We start from the raw sequence: 22,443 nt of genomic DNA on the forward strand, positions 1-22,443 counted from the left end.
CTACTTGGTGGGTGATTATTATTTGATTCTCATGGCTGAGATCAAAGTCCCTACCCCTACTACTACTACTACTTCTTCTACCTCGGACAATGTTAATGCCCAGATTACATCTATCAAGCTTAAGGGAAGCTCGAATTACCTTCTTTGGGCTCAGTCAATCAAGAAATATCTGATGGCTAAGGACAAGCTTGATTACACCATCTTTGATTCTCCCAAAGAATCTGAAGCTGGTTATGCTCAATGGCAGAAAGAGAATGCATTAATTTTAATTTGGTTATGGAACAGTATGGAACCCGATGTCGCTGCCAATGTTATGTTTCATTCTACTGCCAAGGGAGTGTGGAATGATTTGAAGGAGACCTACTCTCAAGAGAAGAATATGACCCGTATCTATGATATCTATAAAAAACTGTTTCAGTATCACCAGTCAGACAAGCCAATTGCAGAATACTACAGTACTTTCAGGGGTATGGTTGAAGAACTCAATGCCTTTCAACCCTTGACCACTGACATTGAAAAATTGAAGGCTCATCATAACGAGTTCTTCGTCTCCAAATTCTTGGCTGCTCTGAACAATGACCTGAAGGCAGTGAAGGGTCACTTACTTGCAGGAGATATTGTGCCTACTTTGAATGATACATACTCATGCCTGCAGCGCATTACCTCTTCCACCAAACCTGATCAGTCTTCTAAAGACAATTCTGCCTTCCATGCCAACCGTGGACGTGGACGTGGACGTGGTCGCGGTCGTGGGGGAGGTTGTGGATCGACTGGTCGAGGATCTGGTGGACAGCCCTCTGACCGTACTGCACGCCAATGTACTTTCTGTGGAAAGCCCAATCATACTGTGGAAACTTGTTGGGAAAAGCATGACAAACCAAAGTGGGCAACACAGTTAGTTAATCATGCAGTGTCTGATGAAGGTATGGACACAATGGCTCCAGTTGACACTAAACCAACACCTTCTTTAGGAGATTCAGCTACCGGTCTACAAGATGACATCAACCAGATGCTTCGGCGCTTGCACACTCTTGAGGCATTTGCTAATACATCGACCGGTGCGTCCACATCCACTGCTACCCTAGCCCACACAGGTACCTCAACCCTCCTTACTACTACATCTACCCCCTGGATCATTAATTCAGGTGTTTCTGCCCACATGACCTATAAGTCATCACTTTTTAAGGATTTTTCTACTAATTCCAGTTATAACTCTGTGATTCTTGCTAATGGTTCTTCAACACCAGTTCTAGGTCACGGTTCTATCTTACCTACCCCATCCATAAACTTATCCTCTGTCTTACATGTTCCTCAATTTCCATTAAGTCTTCTCTCTGTGAGTCAATTAACTAGTTCCTTAAATTGCTCAGTAACATTCTTTCCTTCTTACTGTGTCTTTCAGGATCTTCACACGATGAAGACGATTGGTGGAGGGCATGAAAAGAATGGATTATGTTACCTCAACAGCGGCTTTCCTACCTCTTCTGTTGCTGTTACGGCTATTGGGGCATCACTCCTTTTCAATGGCATTGTCGTTTAGGTCATTTGTTTCTTTCTACATTACAGCTTTTATTTCCTAGTTTTAAGTCTACTCCTAGGTTAGAGTGTGAAGATTGTGAGTTGGGGAAACATCACCGTGTGTCATTCCCATCTCGCTCTGTGTCTCGTAGTCCATCTTTATTTTCTTTAGTCAATTCTGATGTATGGGGTTCTTGCAGAGTCAGTAATAGATTTGGGTTTCGGTATTTTGTGACTTTTGTGGATGATCATTCCCGCCTTACATGGCTTTACATGTTAAAGGACATATCTGAATTTTTACATGTATTTACAAAATTCCATAATGAAATAAAGACTCAGTTTGGCATTCCTATTAAAATCTTTCATTCTGATAATGCTTTAGAATATGCTCAAACTGACATTTCTGATTTTTGTAATACTCATGGGATGATCCACCAAACTAGTTGTACCTATACTCCACAGCAAAATGGAGTAGCAGAGCACCTCCTTGAGGTTGCCCGAGCCATGATGCTACATATGCATGTTCCCAAGCATTTTTGGTGTGATCGTGTCTTAACTGCATGTCATTTGATTAACCGCATGCCATCCTCTGTTTTGTCCGACAAATCTCCCTTCTCTGTTCTGTTCCCTAATTTACCGAGTTTTCCTATTCCTCCTCGGGTTGATAAGTTGTCTCCTAGGTCTACTAAATGTATTTTTTTGGGCTATTCTCGTACTCAGAAAGGGTATAAGTGTTATGACCCTATTTCACACAAAAAAGTCCCTCACTTAAGTCGCAACAACTTTGAAAGACTAAAAAGGAAGGATCGTCTCATTTCTCCAAGAAATGTGACCATGAACACATAGCAAACTAAAACAAAATTTTAGGATGAGAAAAATACCAATGCCCTGATGATTCTAGGTTCAGACCAGCTTCACAGCATCATTTGTGACTGATACCAGCTTAAAAAAAAGGCCACCAAGTCAATAAAAAACTTGTAGAATCTAGCCATGCTAATTTATATTTCCCATTACTAGCTTACTTTCTTTGGCACTTTCCCACTTTAATCCACACGGATGTTACTGCAAGAAATTTACAAATAAATTCAACCATACAAAAAGCAAGTAGAGATCACAGTGGGGGTGGGTTCCTCAATACCTTACCCAACCCTCTTTAAATGTTCCAATATCGTCCAACTTCTGTCCAAACAAAAGCACACAGTAATCTCCTAATTTTACAAGGTAATGGAAGTGGGTATCCTTAGGGTTAGGGGGCGGGGGGGGGGGGTGTTGTAGGTTATTCAAAATTCAAATATCATACTGGACAGGTCATCCCACACCCAAACCATTAGAGGATGAATGGAGCTGGTACATGCTTTAACTGGCCCAATTGCCATCCCTAAAGCCAAGGCAAGGTCCTACCAACTGGCTGTAGACAAACCCAAACCCCAGCCAACCAGGTAGCCTGTATCCAGATTAACTGGTTTGACATCTAAGAATTCACATACTCGGTCAATCTAATCCTGTTAGTGCAGAGCTGGAGGTTGTGATTAAAGGAGTAGGCTTCACCTTCCATAATGGTGGGTAGACGCAATAGTTGAATGTGATTTGCAGTTGGTTAAGATGGTTTAAGCTCAGTCTGCAGGTCCCTCGCACTGTATGTAACATATAAGGAGAGACAGTTTGTTATGCTAACAAGGGAACTTTTCATTTTCTTGGAGGCTTCGTTTCTGCTAATTCCTTGGCAGATGAGCTGCCCAACCAAGCAATCTTCGTTTGTAGGTCCTTTCCCATTGTGCAGCCCCTTCTTGAGGGTTTATGGCCTTGGCCCCCTGTTGCCTTTGTTGCTTTACCTTGTGCTTCATATCCTATTTGTACTCCAGCTGTCTTCTACGCATCAAAATTTTGGTCACCATAAAAACGAAACAAAAGGACTAGCATGAAAGAAAAGGAAAAATAAGATTCTTTAAAGTAGAAACAAGCAAAGCTGTAAAGAAGGCAGGAAAATGTGGTGAGACAGGCTTCCAAATGCTGGACTACAATGGAGATTTGGATTGTCTATTTTTTATATCTTCCATTAAAAAAGTATTTAGATATTGATTTTATACAGTGGAAGAAAACAATTTATCAACCAGAGGTGTTATAAATAGGAAATCCTTGAACAAAGGAATCAAAATAATTCCAGTCTGTGCTGCCAGGGTACCACACAGTGACAGGCAACAGTAAAGCACAAGAAGCCATTTATACTTGGTGGAAATAACAGATATCACTGAGTTAAAGAAAGAAATATAAGGGTTTCAAATGTCCTCAAAGGTCCTTCAATAATATTGTGTCCCTTGATTATGCAAATTGCAAAATATGGCCAATGTCAGTCAAAAAATATTAAATCAGGAAACAGGGAAATTTTTTTACCTGGGGTTATTATACCTTAAGTTTCTATGAAAAAGAAGTTCATAACAAGGACTTAAGTTCCGAAAAAGTAAAAGAAATTTAACCATTTCAGTTTCAAAACAAGACATGACCAGTAATCATTACCCAAAGAGCTTTCTTCGGGTACTCCAAATTGCATCCTATTTGCCAGCTTCCTCATATCTGTAATTGCATACCTGTAAATTGAGAAAATTAGTAACAGTGTCAGATGATAACTATAAAAAATTATACTATGTAGCATAGCTAAGACAATGTATGACAAAATAGCACAACCTTTCCTTCATCTTCCGGAGCCGACGACCACCCCTCTTCTTTTTGGGATCAGAATCTGGAACAGGGAGAGGTTTTGGTTGCTTTGCAGGAGGTGGCTCTTGCCATTTCTCAATCTTCTTACGGATTTCGTCCCTCAATGTCCTTCCAGTTTTTCCAGTTGGATCACCTCGTGTTGAATCTACTCGTGATGCAAGTGTGGATTTTGCAGCCAAAAGTCGGCAGGCACGCATCCTCAAAGAAGGAGGTGTGCTTTGAAATATCTCTGTCTGCTCAACATAGCCAACACGAAATTGGGATGTTGCAGTTGAAAACCCTGCTAGATTCTTCCTCTTGGCACCAAGAAGCTGAACGTTACAAGCTGGCATCTTGGCTAACGCAGACAGACCACCAGCAGTCCCCATGAGTTTTGCTGCAACAGCACTCCCAACAATAGCAGAAAGATTCGGTGCAATGTATCCCATTCTACTCTCAACAAAATCAAGGACCTTTTTCTTTGCTGAATCAAGAGCAAGAGCACGATCACATGCATCAACTGTCTTTTGAAGGTTTTCCTCTGGAAGTGGCTTCCCACTCGTAGTTGATGCTGTAACAGAAACCACCATAATGATAGCTGATGGTAAAAGACCTTCAAGATCAACAAGGGTTAAATCCACTTCATTCCCAATTTTCTTTACAACTCGAGCATAGTCAATTGGGTGATGTACAAGAGATTCAAGCTCTGGAAACTTCAGGCGATATTTGTCACGAATAAAATTGTGAATAATAATGATTTCGTTCTCCATGTCAACCAACAATGCATTACAGTCAACTATCAGTTGATATTCAGGATCATCTTCCAAAACTACACCCTGGCTGGGGTTGTCAGAACCTTTCTCAAGCGCATTTTCAACTTTCTGCAACAAATACAGAATTAGCTGTTTCAGTCATCCAAGTATGCAAATTTTGGACATAAATAAACCAATGCATGAAAAATGCCACAATGCCTGCTTAAATCCCACATAATTATTGGTTTAATACAACTATTGCTTATAAATTACCAAAATGTAAAGCCTAGGTACACTCCCTACATTATTCTTAGGGTTTGCAAAATACGCAAACTCAGACACAGTCAAGGTGAAAAGGATAGCCTCCATAAAAATTCAAAATATTTAAGAACAATACCCATAAAAAAAAAAAGGGTAATTTACAGCACCACCCCCTAGAGAATGCCACTATTAGAGACACCCCCCTGCATAATACCAAATTACACTCGCACCCCCAACCATCAGTCTCTGTTAAGTGAGGATTTTAAATGACGTTCTTACCCTTTTGCTATTTGTCACTGTAACCACAATGTCTACTGTATCTAACCTATTAACCATGGGAGAGTTGGAGAAGAAACTAAAGTAAGCTGCTAATGTAAGTAGAACCAATCAAGAGCATCCAAATAGCAGAAGAAAAGCATATTCTCACAATGAAGTTGTGAATAGGTCGCTTCGAGTTTCCAAAAGTTTGATTTGAATGAATGCTTCTGAACTTCATGTTACTTGCAGTAGAGCAGAGAAGCTATTAAAAATCTGAAACTCAAAACTCTCTGTTATTGAAACCATTCACTCAGAATGGTATTGAGAGCATGGTATCTGAAAGGAACCCACTTTCATAATCGTCTCTCTCAATTGTCCACTTTCATAATCGTCATGGCTGGGATCCGTAGCGGTTTCAACAATCGGAAACATTCATCATCCTCTGCAGCCTTAGATTGGATCTCCTTTTGCTTGAATCCCCCTTTCAAATCTTGGCATTTGATTTGTTGGGAGATCAGAAGAACTGGAAAATTATTAGTTGTGATTCATGGGGAATTTCTGTGGGTCACCGGTGACTTCGTCTCAAAGAAAAAAGAAGAATACAAAGCCCAACCCTTTCTCTATTGATTATGCTGCGAAAAGTGGAAATGGAGGTGGGAACTTCCTGTCTGTCTTGAAAACCGATGGGTTGAGACCTTGGGGTCACATACGAGCAGGGCCGCGAGCTTGGTAGAGGTGAATTCAGGACCACCTATCTGTGCACCAATTAAACAACAGAGGAGGCATTTGCCTGCAAATCAATCTCAAAGAAGAAGATGAGAAGTACAGTAGATATCGAAGATGTGAGGAGAGAGGTGGAGATCATGAAACATTTTCCCAAACACCAATGCCATCCATCTCATGATGGAGCTGTGCGAAGGTGGCAAATTGTTCGATTGAATCGTTGCGAGGGGACACTACAGCGAATGGGCCGCCACACTTGTTACTCGAACCATCGTTGAAGTTGTTCAGGTTTATTTCATAGAACCTGACGAGGAGCAGGAACTATAACCGCAAGGGCTTTGATGTCTTGTCTGAAAATTTCCAACCCCAATCCCTGTAATCCCAATCCCAAATCGATCTCTGGTTTCACTCTAGTGTTATCTAACCTGGGAATTTGAGGGTACATTAGGTACTTCACTTTTTAGAAGGGTATTTTGGTATTTAGAAAAAAATATACCACTTGATATCAGCATTTAGGGTATATTCCATAACAGAGATTAATGGTAGGGGGTGCGAGTGTAATTTGGTATTATGCAAGGGGTGTCCCTCTAATAGTGGCATTTTCTAGGGGGTGGTGCTGTAAATTACCCTTAAAAAAATGAGTAGCAAGCATAGCTTAAGTCAATGCAACATGTGCAAAGTGGTTATGAGCCAAGTGGCATAGTCCCTAAAAATAAAAAAGAACCATAAATTTAAATTTAATCTCCAACCAAGAAACTGAGGACTATGAATTGGGCCATTGTGTTGTTGCCTTGTTGGGATCCCACATGGAGAAATGATTCAAACCACTTGGCCAGTTGGCTCTCTACCTATGTGGTTGATCAGCTCAAGTTGAAGCCCAAGTCTACCTTGAAGCCATCAAAGATTAGCATTCGTAATGGAGATTTGGAGACCCTCAATAGACAGTGCATCAACATCTGAAGTTTGAGGGCTACCATGCATGGTTAATTGTTACATGAGCAATTTAGACGCATGAGTTATTCTTTTAGACTTCCTTAGAAGCATGATTCTCCCGTGCTGTACGGCGTATGGAAAAAGTGATTTTTATATCTCTATTTGGTTGGTGTTATGAGTTGGAAGCTTGGCCTATTTCAGCCATGCCCCTGCAATAGTCTGATGATGCTGAGAGCATGACATCTTTGCCTAAAAGTTTGAGACGAACTTTTTCAAGAGTAGAGAAATTGATAATGTGCAGACAGAGGAGATTTGGGATTAAAAGGCCTAAAGAAGATATATCCCTCTCCACAGAAGGCTTAGAATTGCTTGCTGCAGGTTTAGACCTCTTTAAGAAGGCTAGGCATGTTTTTTCACCTTTGATACATGATATAGGTGTTGGACTTGATAATTTTTTGGGTTCTTAGTCTAACACGAGTTTAGGAGCTTTCGGTTAGATTTTCTAGAAATTTTCTTGGAGTTTATTAGTTAGTTTCCATTTTTAGACTTAAAAAGTTTAGGATTAATTACTTGACACCCGCTGCACGATGACCAGATTGACTGACACCCCAGAAGTTTGAAAAGTTTACCTGGACACTCCTTGCATATTAGATTTCTTACAACTAGCCCTTGCCCGTTAGTCAATTACCATATAGTGACGACGGTGTGGTTGGGGAAATCCCAAATGCCCAAACTACCCTTGAAGGATAGTGAATAGACCATTTCACCCTTCAACTAAAGAAACCCAACCATCCATAGTTTTTAAGGCGCTGGTAAGGCGACGCCTTAGTAACGCCTTGGCACTGATGCGGTCTAGAGATGGTAAGTCAGTGCTCCGCCTTATGTGAAGTGGCACCTTATGGGTTTTTTTTTAAACACATTTTAAAATTACTTGATGAAGATTCCAAATATAGATTTTTTATTGGTAGGTATATGGTTTTGTTAACACTTGAGATGTATGGGATCATCTTAACTCCACCAAAAATAACCAAAACAAACAAAACAAAAACCCGATTCACAAATAGGGTTTGGATTTTGTCAAGGGTTTTAAGAAAGGGCTTTGAGAAGGAATCAAGGAACAAGGAAGAACCACTGATCCAGGCGACCATTTTGCTCTGGCAGTGGTGAGCTTGCTCCGACAATGGTGAGCTTCATTCTTCTTTGACAGGAATAGAAATATAGTGGATGACCTTAGGGCTTAGGCACTCATTTTGGCATCATAGGGGTAAGTATAATAAGTATTTATATTTTTTATGTCTTCTTTTCTTTATATTTATAATTTTGTTTCATAATTATGAATTTATATTATATGTTAATATGATTGATGATTGATGATTGAATATTGATGATTGATAATTGATGAAGATGAACTTAGTTTATTCACTTTATTGACTTGTTTTCTTGATGAATATCTTACATTGGTATGAATATGAACCTTTAATATTTATTTAACATATGAGTAATAGGATTCAACTAGGATTTGAGTCAAATACATTGGTTTTATAAAAAAAATTACACAGGAACGCTTTAGTCGATAAGGCGACGCTTTATGCCCGCCTTATCGCTAAGGCGCTCCGAAAGACCCTCAAACGCCTCTGTCGCCTTACTGCCTTAAAAACTATGCAACCATCCCACAAACCCTTGCTGAATTAAAGTTCAAGACCGTATGCAAGATTACCTTGAATCATTAAAGTTCACAACTAGAATTGGAGCAAGAAATTAAAGAAGAAAAGAAACTAATCAGAATCCACTATTAATTGACATTCAAGAAAGATTTCCCAAGGAATTCGAGAAAGAAACTGATGAAGAAAAAGATTTTGACATGGAAAGATGAAGATGAACAAGTACCATCACTTTCAGGAGACAGCTTTACCTCTATGTCATTAGATCTTCCAGTGCAGTTTGTACTTATATACCTTCCACAAACTAAGCACTCCTACTTTTTTTTCCGTGACCTTTCCATCATATATATATATATATATATATAACCACAAGGAGAGCTTTAATCAGTGGCCCAGTTCAAACTTCACTTGTGAGAGAGTATTTTCCTCCATTGTGTTACTCAGCAAAAAGGTAAGAAAAGATGTTTGAGACTCTAGCAGAACAGAGCCTATCTAATACGCAAGGACCACCGCTCTTATTGAGCTTACCCAATTCTATCGCCTCCAGCCATGGGACTAAAATGCTTCCCATCAGGCCACTGCCTACGACTGTGTTTTGCAAAAATAAAGGATCTTGAGATGGAAGATGGGTGAAAGGAGAATCCCTTCACCCACTATTTAAATAGATTTGGGTTTATTTAGGTTGAATAACCCATAAGGGTAAAATGGCCTTTTCCATTCAACCACTATCAGCAGGCTAACACCATTAGGTTTCATGGGGCTACAAGCCTACAAGTGAACTTTTCAAACTTCTGAGGTGTCAAGCAATCTTCCATAGTACAGGGGGTGCCCAAGTAATAAACCCAAAAGTTTATTGTTCCAATATAAACTATATGGTCTCAATCCAACATTATAAATATGTATCAACCTTTAAAAATTATTCAACAGGGTCTGGAAGGAATTTTGGGGGGACCCTATGAAAATTTAGAAATCCGACGCTTTGATAGAACAAAAGGATTCTGAATGGAATGATTGAATTCGAGCCTCAATAGGAAAAAGCCTTCTCCACTTCTGAATTGCCGAAACAAGAACTTTTACGTCAGAGTGGAAGCCCCAAAAGGAGAGCTGGGACTTTTTCTGATAGGAGATCAGTGTGTTTTTCCTTGGAGAGGGAAAATTTGTCCACATTACAATTGATGAACTTAAGAATTAAATGAGAACACAAGCATTGGAAGAACTTGTGAACGTTTTACAGTGAGATTACATAGGAGTTTTGCCTTGTTTATCAAAGTTCCATTAATGTATCATGTCACTTTTTCATTACGCTACAAGTTTGTAGCCATAGAACCATTCATTTCAAAGCTAATTTCCCTCTAATCCCCTCCATAATTTGTATTTGGAGCTTTAGTTTGCTTTAGGAGATCCATGCTCTGTTTTTAATTATGTTCTGATATCCCACTAGATGCGGATCCAAGGTTTCAATAACCCGTTTCAGATCGCTTGTGGAACCACCCAATTAACCAATAGCTCAGTTCTAAGGTTCAATGGGAATTTCGTAATTAAAGAAGATCAAGCTAACAAGGAGAACAAGAGCAATAGAAAATTGTGTATAAGGGGTCACTAGGAATGAAAGAAAAAAAGGAAATTTACATATTACATCCACCCACTCGCGTTTCAAAAATTACAAATCAGTCCAGCACACATAAAACCGTGAGAAAGGTGTTAGTTTTGAAATGGAAAAGACTATTTCACCCTTATGATTTCTTGACCTAAAGCATCCTAATCCTAAAGACCATTTCACCTTTATTACATCTTCAACCCTAAAATCCCAAATGGGTCTTAAACCCTAGCGGTTGCCCCCTTCAACTTCGCCGTCTCCATTCACGTTTGAGAGCAGCAGCCGAAGAGCTTACTCCTAGCAATTCGCTGGAGATGCGGCCGGAGGAGTAACCTCCCCAATCCAACAAAGGATCTGACTTCTACCAATGGCAAGGAATCACCTCTCTCTTTGTAATCAACAATGAAAGCAACCTCATTTGCCATAGAAATTAGATTCAAAAATCAAATCTTGAAACACTTAGAACCTGAAGTTAGAATATCAAACTTTGGAAAATATTGAAAACATAAGATTCTGATAACTATATAAACAATATTGTTTTCAGGGGTTCAAAACAAGGTCTGTGAAGATATAGTGAAGCTAGGGTTTGTAGAATTGACGAATTTGTTAAACCCTACAGCTGAAGAGATCATAGATAAACAATCGTTTTTGACACTTCATTATGGACTCTGTGTTGATGCGTTGCATAATGATGCTTGGTGGGAAGGTGTTGTCTTTGACCATGAGGACGGCTCAATTAGGAGGCGGATCTTGTTCCCTGAATTGGATGATGAAATGCATGTGGGTATTAGTAAATTGCGGATTACCCAAGAAGCTATTCTCTGATTCCTTGCCATTTGCAGGAATTGGATCCTTGTGGCCATGGAAGAGAGGTGATCGTTGGAGAAGAAAGAGGTAAGATGGAAGATGAGATTTTGTATTGAAAGGTAAAAGGGTCAAAATAAATTAAGGGTACTAAGAGCATTAACCAAAATATGGCTCCACTTAACACTTAACAGATCAAACCTAAAAAGCCTCTCACGGTATTAGCTATGCTGGGTCGATTTGTAATTTTTGAAACGCGAGGGAGTAGATGTAATTAGGTAAAACCTCAAGGGAGGTATATGTAAATTTCCCTTAAAAAAAAAATAAGGGATAGTGTGGGATAAAGGCAAAAGAAAACGGCACTTTTTGGGAAAGCAGGATTTAAGGGTTTCTTGACAATCCACATGATGAAGATTAATAACCAAAATAGGCTTGTTTTATTAGGAATAAGCCTAGGGTTGGGTTGTATATGTGTTGGGGCTTCAGTCCATGTGGTTTGGAGTGCATTGGGCCACTTTTATGGGGTTTAAAAGAGGGGCTCTAAGATTGAGTATGGGATTACTAGTTAGTTTCCTTTTGTCATTAGTTTCCTCTTTAGTTGGGCTTTGATGGGGTTAATTAGTTTCTAATTTTAGTACCCAGTTAGTTTCTAATTTTCAGTCATAAGTTAGTTTCTAATTCCAATTGTTTTATTTCCTCGTTTACTTTTCCAGATTTAATAACTAAATGTTAGTAATCTTTATTTCAGTTTTTTAGTAACTTTGAAGTTACTAAATTGTAATCACCCCCCCCCCAATCATTATTATAAATAAAGGACAGAGCTCCTATTAAGCCCCACGATTTTAAGAACAAAAAAACTCTGTTGCTGCATCTGCAATGCCTCTACTGAGATTTGTCTTGTGTTTGATCAAGGCTGAAGGAATTAGTGTTTGATTCAATTGACTCTTTGCGGTGTGAAGCCCAAGAGGTTCCTTTCAAGTTTCATTCTTCTCTTTTCAAGCTTTATTATCAAGGTTCTACTGCTGCCAAACAAACCAGGTATTTACTTTCTTAAATTCTGCCCAGAAATTCCTACAGAACTCATAATCGACCTCCACTATCTGTAGCAGTTTAAGTCCTTGTTTTGGCCCATAGTTCTGGTCGATCATTCCTCCCCACCTGGGCAAGGATCGACCCTGCTCTGGTCTGGTTCTGACCAGCCATATTGGAGTTAATAAAAATCTCCTTATTTTCTTCTTTTAGTAACCTGTGTTGTCCAGAACATATGCCGATAGGTGTGATTTAATTCCTATGGTTTCTTTGACCTATGGTTCAGTTTTTACAGTTGATTTGAACCTATTTAAATTACTTATCAGTCCCTGTTATCAGCTATATTGATCTGTTCTAAGAACCTCTACTGATTTGAGGTCGATACCCTGATCTTGTTTAGTCTGCTGTCTTCTATAATCTGATTTTCAGTGCAAGTGTTTGGGGCTGACTTATGGTTGTTCTTTGGTTTAAAAGTTCCTGCAGTTTGGGTCTAGTTTGAGCTTTCAAATCTAGTCCTACATTACCACAATGATGGCTGTCTTCAACCCAACCAATAAGAACCATCAGATGGAGAGAAAACGGGTGCGGAACTCCAGTGAACCTTCAGATGGAGAGAAATCTCTCATTAGGTACCAATGAATCTGAAAATTTGGAATTAGATAGCTATCTTAATTCTCTATCAAACCCAACCAATAAGAACCTGATTTCACAGCCAGGAAGCAAAATAATTTGATGGGAAACAGAACCAGGCAGAGGTTAGAGCTTCAGACCTGTTGCAGGTCTTGTTTCTCTCCACATAAAGGGGCTTAGGACTAGGGGATCAAGGGCTTAAGTCGCATATGGGTAGAGAACCTTCGATCTAAATTTCAGACTCATTACACAACTCGTTAAGAATTTCGATCAAGTTTCTTGTGGTTCAGTGGGTTTGGTTAGTAACAGGGAAGAAGGTAGAACCAGAATTTTAACAAAGAAACAGAAGAGAGAATCAGAAGGAAGAAGAAGATAGAGGAGGGAAAGAGAAGAGGTGACCACACCAACCTGGTACACTATAAACCAGTCAAAATTCTAATGCATCAAATCTGTCCATTGATTACAAGCATGTCCCTAGTTAAAGCTTAAAAATAAGATACCTAACTAACTCTAAGAATCGAAATTGATTCCAACAAGGAAAACTAAGTTGAATTAAAAAGGGAAACAACTCAATATCCTAATCGACAGTTCGACACCAACTAGTCTAATAAAATAAATCTCTAACTACAAGGAAAAAGAGCAATCCAGTGTACAAGGCTCCTGTTACTCAACTCAATGTCCCAAATATCCTACTGAACCCAAATTCCACTTGGACCTGGTTCATCTCCATCTGGATTTCCAATAGGATCAATCCAATTCAGCCACGATTCAGCATCAGTGGGCTTGATTCTTATCAATCGGTCTCCTTTCGGGCAGGGATTTTGAACATAGTTGTCAAGTCGACTGGGCAACACAAGGCATTGGAGGGGTGCCTAGGCACCTAGGCAGTGCAGTATATGTAATATAGGAATGCCAAGTATATAATTATGCTTATATGCAAAAAAAAAAAAAAGGCATATAAATGCAATGTGATAAAATTATGCTAGTAACGACCTAATATGATAAACAGAGCATATTCACCAAAAAAAAAAAAAATTAGTAATAATAATAAAATAAATCAACGTAAACTTGTGAAGTATCAAAATTTTGATATTTTATTCTAAATGTCCCTGAATTCTAAGGATATATTCTATTTTTCAATCAACCTTCTAACCTATTCTACTCTAAACAAAATAGAATTACAAATAGATTATGATTGATCCTACAGTCCAAGCACAGATCTATTTTGAATCAAACAAAATAATTCTTCAAAATTCAAGGTCTTTTATTGATTAGGTCAAAAACAGCCTGTGTGATGCAGCTCGGCGATGGATTGAGGGAACTATCTTTTGACTTGATTTTTATTTACTTTCCTTTATTGGTTAGAGATTAGATTAACAGTCTTTTATTTAGAATTGATTAAGCGATCCGATACCGACTGTTGGAACCTGGATCCGCATCACTGTGAGTCCAAGATTGTCCCCTTTCTTGCATCAAACAAGGCCCAAGAAGGCACCTGGATGCCAAGGCTTCACCAAGGCTGCTGACAACTATGATCTTGAAGGCTGTTCACAGCCCCTTTGGCGACCTAAACTGTGGAGTTTCACTTCAAGACACCAAGGTTATAGTGAAATCTGGATTCTGGACTGATTTTCAGACCTGCAACTGTTTGTACCTCTCAGACTAGCTCCAAGGAATTTTATTTTCATACTATCTGGCGCTGCTATTTGAGGAATTGAGAGGTCCAATCTAATATTAATAAGCAGTGATTGTGAAACTAAGGGTCTGCAGCACTTATTCACTTCGAAGTAAACCTAGTTCTTCAATTTGAAAGGTTGGAGATAACTCTAACAACAACAAAAAACAACAAACTCAGCCTTATCCCTACTTAATGGGGTCAGCTACATGGATCCAAACAGTAAATCGGGGAAGGACAAGACGAAAGATGAGAGATGAGAAGGGGAAGATGAGAGTCAGAGGAAAGAAACACAGCCCAACAAGTCAGGAGAATCCAAGCTTAAATGGAGTCTGCAACATGGATCCTAGCCCTCCAATAGGCTCTATCTAAGGTCATATATACTTGGGACAAGGGTGAGACTGTGCATGTAATTCCTCACCACTTCGCCTATAGTCATTTTACGCTTGGCCCTAACTCTTTTAACTCCAAACTGAATCAAAACATTCTTCCTTATTGGGGCGTCCTCAGGCCTCCTTTGAACATGGCCATACCGCCTCAAAAGACTTTCACAAAGCTTGTCGTTGATTGGGAAAACTCCCAAGTCAGCTATAATATGCACATTCCTTAATTTATCCTTACTAGTTTTTCCGCACATCCATCTTAACATCCTCATCTCAGCTACACAAAGCTTCTCTATATGGCACTTCTTAACTACACAACATTTCCACCTCATGCATTATAGCTAGTCGCACAACAGAACTATAGAATTTTCCCTTCAGATTTAAAAGGATGCACTGATCACATAACACTCCAGAAGCACCTCTCTTCATCCATACCACTTTAATTCTCTATGAAACCTCTATGTCACCATCTTTATTTATGGTTGACCCCAGATATATAAATTAGTCACTTTGTGGAATCTCTCTCCTCAATTTTCACCATTTCATTATCCATCGTAGAGTAGTTAAAATTACACATCATATACTTCTTTGATCTACTAATCTTAAAACCTCTTTTTCCCAAGGTAGATCTCCATAGCTCCAAGTTAGCATTAATCCCTACTTTAGTCTCATCAACTAGAATGATGGCATCAGTGAAGAGCATACACCAAGGGATCTCGTCTAGAATGCTCTTGGTTAATTCATCCATGATATGCGAAAATTGATGGGGGCTTAAGGAGGATCCTCGATGCAACCCAATCGTAATTGGAAATTCCTTGCCTCAACCTCCCACAAATCTCACACTAGTCATCACGCCCTCATATATGTCCTTAATTACACCCCACATATGTACTCGACACCTCTCTTTATTAGGACATGTCGGATTAAATCTCTAGGGACTCTATCATATGGTTTTTCTAGATCAATGAAGACCATATGAAGATCCTTCTTGTGGGCTCTATAACTTTTCATGTGCCTCCTTAATAGAAAGATAGCCTCTGTTGAAGATCTACCTGGCATAAATCCAAATTGGTTCTCCAAGATCTTAGTTTTTCTTCTCAGACGGGCTTCAATAACCTTCTCCTATAGTTTCGTAGTTTGACAAATTAGTTTTATGCTTCTCCAGTTGAAGATAGCTATGGCTTTAGAATTTTATTTACCAAAAAACACTTTCTTTGGAACGTTCTATTTCAACTTAATATTTCCCCTAAACTTTCCTTCAGTTCCTTCCTCAAAGCCGAGTTTCTTCATTGTTTAGTGCTTGGTGATATAATAATTCCAGAAAGTACTAAAACCGGAAACTTATTTACTAAAGTAACTAAACCATAAAATTAGGATTAGGGTTTTGGACCTCCACCATAGAGGCATGGCTTGAGAACTCGATCAAAACTTGCGTATCGCCAGGGGTCGAAACAATATGTCCAGTGACTTTTAAAAGTCACAGGTTTCGACCATGTATCGACATATTTCGACCAAACCAACTGGTTTGACCCTTTGGTTGGAACCAGGTCCTATATAAGTTAGCTTGAAAAGAAACCCAAGCCTTCTATTAGCATAATTCGACCCTCTTCTTAATTTTTTCTCCGAAGAGTGGGAAACTTGGGGAACCAGTGGAGATTTCCATTTTTTGCCTAACAAAGTTGAATCTAAAAGTGGTTCTTACTTCATCGACATAAGAAAGACAGCTTGTACCAAAAAGCTAAGTCCCAACTTCCCCAAAAATCATTTTTTTATAGAATATACTTGTAAATAGAGTATAATTATATAATTTTTTTATGTTACTTAGGAGGACCCAATCTACGCATTCACAGTGGCCGAATTTTTTTTTTACATGTTAATGTTTTTTTTCTGTTTTTAAAAATGCACTTACCTACAACATATTTTTGGAAAAAAAATTGGATTAATAGGTGATGTTTGGTATTCAATTTAATATATGTTATGGGACGCATATGTGGTGCATTTAGAGGAGCGGCCACGACATCTGCAGTGGTACGCAGCTCATGGGATGGAACCGCCTAGACACTCTACTTGGAATTGACTTTTGAGTGTTGAGTGTTGAGTGTTGATTGGTGTCACTTAAGTGTTGAGTGTTGAGTACTTGAATGTTGACTGTTGAGAGATAACCCATGATGATGTAATATTTTTATTTATTTTGGATCATTTGGATTATGTATTATGTATTGTTGTAGATTGTAGATTATATATAGTGTAGACCATGTAATTATGTAGTATAGTTTCAGAATTTCAGTCAACAACTCAACGTAATGATTACCGAACCTTTGGTTCACCACACAAGTATGACTTTATGTTTTTATTTATGAAACTAATGATGTGAATGTATTAGAAATGTCTAAAATAGGATGTACATAAAAAATAAGGCAAAAAAAATACACTGTTTGGGGGTCGAAACCTAAGTTTCCACAAACCAGGGAATTTCCCTGGTTTCCTCTAAATTTCCTAGGTTTCGACCTAAGTTTTGGTCTCCCCAAGGGTCGAAACCTGGTTGAAACCCGATAACTTGAACCTTGCATTGAGATCAATGGACAAAGAAGGAGTTGCAGCTTGTCCGGCATTGGTAGGGGGTGGTCAATGGTGTATTTATGAAATAAGAATCTGGGTCTATTAGCTTTTGGCCTGAAATTCAACCTTCCGCCAAGGCTTGTGTGGTTTGGCAATCGTACCTGTTTGCCATTGGGTCCATTTAAATGAAAGTAACAGAAGAGTACTTGAAAATAAAAATAAAAGTTCTCAAGGCTATGTTTAGATGTTGAGCCTTTTCTTGGCAAAGCTGGTGCACTAAACAAAAGAATTTGAAAGTTTCGCATCAAATGTTTTGGTTTTGATTAGGGCACCTGGATATTTGACAAGGAGAGAGATGTATATATATTAGCATTCTTTGTAGATAGAAAAAAAAAAAAAACACATTATTGAATGTATCCTGACAAGGTATCAGAATTTAAAGCATGGTGCCAAGATTTGAAGATAAAATAACACAGTCATTGAGAATTAACCTGCATGATATCAATGTAACGCTGAGTCTTTTGTAATTTTGAAACACTATCTAGATCATCATAATTAAGAGATTCAATGTCAGGCATGTCACCATCAACATCTTCTTCCATGCCTTCCTCATCACCGACATCCTCATCCTGACAGAAGTAATTTATTATGGAGAATCAGCCACACAGAATCTGAGTAACACATTTCTACATTAATGTCAAGCAAATGCTCAAATGAGTTTCATTGATGGCGAACATTTTAGATCTGCACATTGGTTTCTAATGGTATGGATGAAACTACGTACAATAATATCAGCTTCATTGTCAGATAACTCATCAAGGTCTGCTAGGAACGAATCAGCAAGAGTTGCCTGAAAGAACCGGAAAAGGAGAATGGTTAATTTTTAAGATTTATAGAGTATCCCCATATCAAGAAACAAGCCATTATGAAACATAACAAGCAGCCCGTGTGCATGGAATAACCAGAAAATTCCAATTCCATACAATGGATTTTGGAAAATCTTTCTAAACAATTTATTTTCATACTGTTCCCAAAGAAACAGAAACTATAGTCACCTAAGAACCAAATATATTAATCCCTCACCGAGATTATGTCAGTTAACTATTTGTAGATGCCACTAATACAAACATGATAGAATATTCAACAGTAACTAAGAGAAACTAACCAGAAGTTTTAATGCAGTTCAAGGTATTAGGAACAATCTAGAAGCAAGAACTACAACCATGATCATTATAGAAGTCGATAGAATCACGTTATGGACAAATTTAACTGAAAGTTAGAAAAATTCAATATCTGAATATCCAATGACCGGATCTGGTTTAAATTCTGGTCGAGTGTACCATACCTATCATCTATGTAAAATTCTTGAAAATAAGATCAGGTCTATAAGATGAAACCCAGGCTCCTTAGTTTTCAAGCTAAAGAAACTGAGAAAATATGCCAGGTAATCAATGATCAGATAATAAAAACTAACAAGTCACTACTCATTCAATTATGAACTATGTAATCGATTGGGACAGATTGGGACAACATATTATAAGCTTTAAAAATTCCTATTTCAACTTACAAAAATATTCTTATTCAAACTCTCACACCGACTTGACTTAAAAAAACTCTATACTTGCTAATATGTTTCCCATTCCAACTTGAGCTCTTCTAACTACTAATCTCATGTACTAATTTCATCCACACTTTATGCGCACATAATAAAGGCCCAATACAACACATAACCTAAAATTAACCAGCCCAAAGCCCACAATGACCCAACCATTGCCCAAAATAAGGCCTCCCTAGGCCCAATCCGGCAGTTTGACAGCATCCCACATTCCAAGGGATATATAATATCACGAGTAATATTAATCAATTAATTCTAAATGGGTACATTTTCCAGTTTATTCATCCAGCAAAGGATAAGGGCGACAAGGATATCTTATATGCAGCATGCTTAGGGGGGCAACTCGAAAGGAACCATACTACCGTTTGCTTATTTGATCACACTTTTCAAATGCCAAACATCAATCCAAGTACAGTTACTTCATTCATGGAGGGAAAAGTACAGAACGGGATGGGTACGGCTATATTTGATTCGCATATTGAAAAAGATAGTAGAAAATTCAGTCAAAATTTTGAAGATAGAAAAAATTCGAAATATAGTAATCTGGTATTGTGTATTTGCCTTGTAAAACTCAGAAATAAAAAAACCAATGAAATATCAAAGAATGCACTGTACAATCCCTTTTCACTTATTTTATTTCTAAATTTTCAATTTCCACTTACTTTTTAAAGATTTCGGAATCTATGTATTTTTTGTAATTAAACTAGAGAGAGCTGGCACAATGAAAATTAGAGGGTAACGGCCTTAGGAGTGGGGAAGCTTGTTCAACTTTGAAACACAACTGAAAACTTCATCTGATAGCACTTCTACATGACAGTAAGGAAAAAAAAAGGTAATAATGCGGTAATGCCAATCTCACAAAAAATTATACAGGAGTAACATAGAAGTTCTGAACTGGACAAAAGCCATCAACCCAAGATAAGAAGAATTTTCTCTTTACTCATTTCTTACCCTTTCTGAAGAATTTTCTCTTACCCAACTAGAAAGGTATTTCTGTTCCTCCCCTTACTATCTGTGCTCGAAACTTCAAGCCCTATATTAGGGATATATAGGGATTTTTGTTCTGGAATGCGTTCCTAGAAAACCAAGAAAGGAATTTTAGGGTTTAGGGATTTTTTTTTGTTTATGTTGGTGAAAACTTATTGATTTCTCCCAAATTCTGAACAAGGCATCATCCTCCTCTATTCGAAGCTAAAGCGAGCTTGACATGGAGCTCCTTTTTTAACTTCAGTTCTTTGTTAAGACTTGGATGTTAGAAATTCTCCTGCAAATATTTTCAATATTTGTTGGTTCAATATGGAGATCTCAGCCACAGTTGAGCTTTTGCAATCTCCGCTATCCTCTTTCCTGTTTTGGCCAAGCACAACAGTGGGATGTAGGTAGAAGATAACCATGACATAGGTGCCCGTTGGCTGAAATCCTTCTCTATTCGAAGCTAAAGAGAACTTGACATGGAGTTCTTCTTTCAACTTCAGTTCTTTTTTAAGACTTGGATGTTAGAAATTCTTCTGCAAATCTTTTCAATATTTGTTGGTTCAATATGGAGATCTCAGCCACAGTTGAGTTTCACTTGTTCTTCTTACGGTCACTTGCATATGTATATGAAATTTTGATCAATAATAAAGACGTCGATGAAATAAAGCTGTAATAAGATACATGTAAGTACCTCTCTAGATGACTGTTGCTTCTTGAAGAATCAGCTCGGTTGTATTTTGTTTTATCATGTATATAGACAGTGCAACTCTATTGCTGATGCCCTGACTGGGTACGATGTTCATCACCAATTTTATGTTCTTTGGTCTGGAAATTCCCATTCGTTCCTATCTCTCAGCAATATAAATCTTCTCCTTACACCGAAAAAAAAAAAACTTCTCTAGATTTCTTGGTTAACTAAGTATGATCTTTTTCACGGACGATAAAATATGACATTGTCCACACTCCAAAATAATACTATTTTCTTCAATGTTTTTAAAGTTTAGATTGTATTTAGCGGTACCATGTTCTGTATGGTGGCGGTAGAAGTATCTATTGTTGTAGTTAATGTGGTTGTGTTTTTTTTTTTTTTTAGGAGTTCTATGGGACTTTAGCTTTTTATCTGAGATACATGACACTAATGTTCATTTTTCCATTCAGGGTCAGTGAACTTTCTTGTATCTCCCCAAGTTGTTGACTTGATTTGACTATTTGGTGACACTTTCAGAAGTCGAAGGAATGGTAAGTTGTCTGAATATTATGTACATATGTAGATACATGCACTAATGTTCATTTGTCCATGCTGTTCTATCTACTGCTTTGACTTATTCTTTTACTGTCTTCTACTTCCTTGTTTTTACTTCTTTTTTCGTATTGTTATTACTTTGTAGAACATATTGGACCCAGGTAGCCAGCTCCATTCAGCTGGCATAAGGTTACGGTTGTTGCTGTTGCTGTTGCTGTTGCTGTTGCTGTTGTTGTTGTTGTAGTTACCAACAGATGTGCTCAATATTTTTTTGTTTTGTTTGTAGTAATATGACCACATTCTACTTTGCTGATAAGCAACTTGCTATTTCTCCCCCTCCCCTTGTTCATTCATCTTCTTCTTTTCGAAAGTAAAATTTGGGTGGTTGCAATTTGCAAAGATCTTTACCATTATTCTGTTGTGATTATTGTTATCTTTGTGCTCGTGACATCCTCTCGGAGAATAAACTTTTAACTTCTATTGTAAGATGCGGGTTTCATGACACGTGCTCTTGGAAGGAGGAGTTTTAGGCACCGTTTGACAATGTTTCTTCTGTTTTGTGTCTAGAAATAGTAGAAACGGCTTTTCACGTTTCTGAAAACAAAAATGGATTTTTGGTGTTTAATAAACATGTTTCTCGAAACGTTTTTTGCAGACATAATGCCACTAAAAAACCCGATAGTATCACCGGATGCCCAAAAGGGAGAGAGGGTTCGGTTACCTCTTTTTAGGTTTAAATAGTTGAGAGATTTATCAGGGACAAAAGCCTTTTTTTCCTCTTAAATTCGTTTCTAGAAACGACGAAACAAGTCAGACTTGTTTCATCAAAGTCGTTTCTAGAATTGTAAATAGGCATAAATTTTTATTTATGTTTCTAGAAACATAACAAATTTATCAAACGTTTTTTAAGATGTTTCTCCGTTTCTAGGAACAAGGAAGCGTAGAAACGAAACGTTGTCAAACGGTGCCTAAGTTTATTCATTTGCTTTTATAAAAAAAAATTGGTTCAATTGTTTTTTATCTTGACGAAATTGATTGTTACGCCTCCTTTGTTTGAGTATACATACTGTTCTGTCAATGTTCTTCTGAGACATCATATCATCTATCAATATTACTTTTTCTTTTTTTTTTTT

At 38.0% G+C, this 22,443-nt stretch overlaps 1 protein-coding gene across 2 annotated transcripts in view; it reads right to left on the reverse strand.

Moving 5' to 3' along the window:
* Positions 1–22,443, reverse strand: part of LOC122073650 (U4/U6 small nuclear ribonucleoprotein Prp31 homolog) — a 34,149-nt gene that overhangs the window by 10,043 nt on the left and 1,663 nt on the right. For both annotated transcript variants that reach the window (XR_006138844.1, XM_042638273.1), the window contains exons 2-5: positions 18,262–18,327; positions 17,969–18,106; positions 4,201–5,093; positions 4,033–4,103 (exon numbers count right to left, since the gene is read on the reverse strand). Coding sequence is in view for 1 of the 2 variants with exons in the window: in XM_042638273.1 (XP_042494207.1) it covers positions 4,033–4,103; positions 4,201–5,093; positions 17,969–18,106; positions 18,262–18,327 (1,168 nt within the window). In the remaining variant the exon portion in view is untranslated. The remainder of the gene's footprint in view (positions 1–4,032; positions 4,104–4,200; positions 5,094–17,968; positions 18,107–18,261; positions 18,328–22,443) is intronic.

Source organism: Macadamia integrifolia, chromosome 3 (assembly GCF_013358625.1).
Source record: "Macadamia integrifolia cultivar HAES 741 chromosome 3, SCU_Mint_v3, whole genome shotgun sequence".
In the NCBI taxonomy this organism is placed as follows: Eukaryota; Viridiplantae; Streptophyta; class Magnoliopsida; order Proteales; family Proteaceae; genus Macadamia; species Macadamia integrifolia.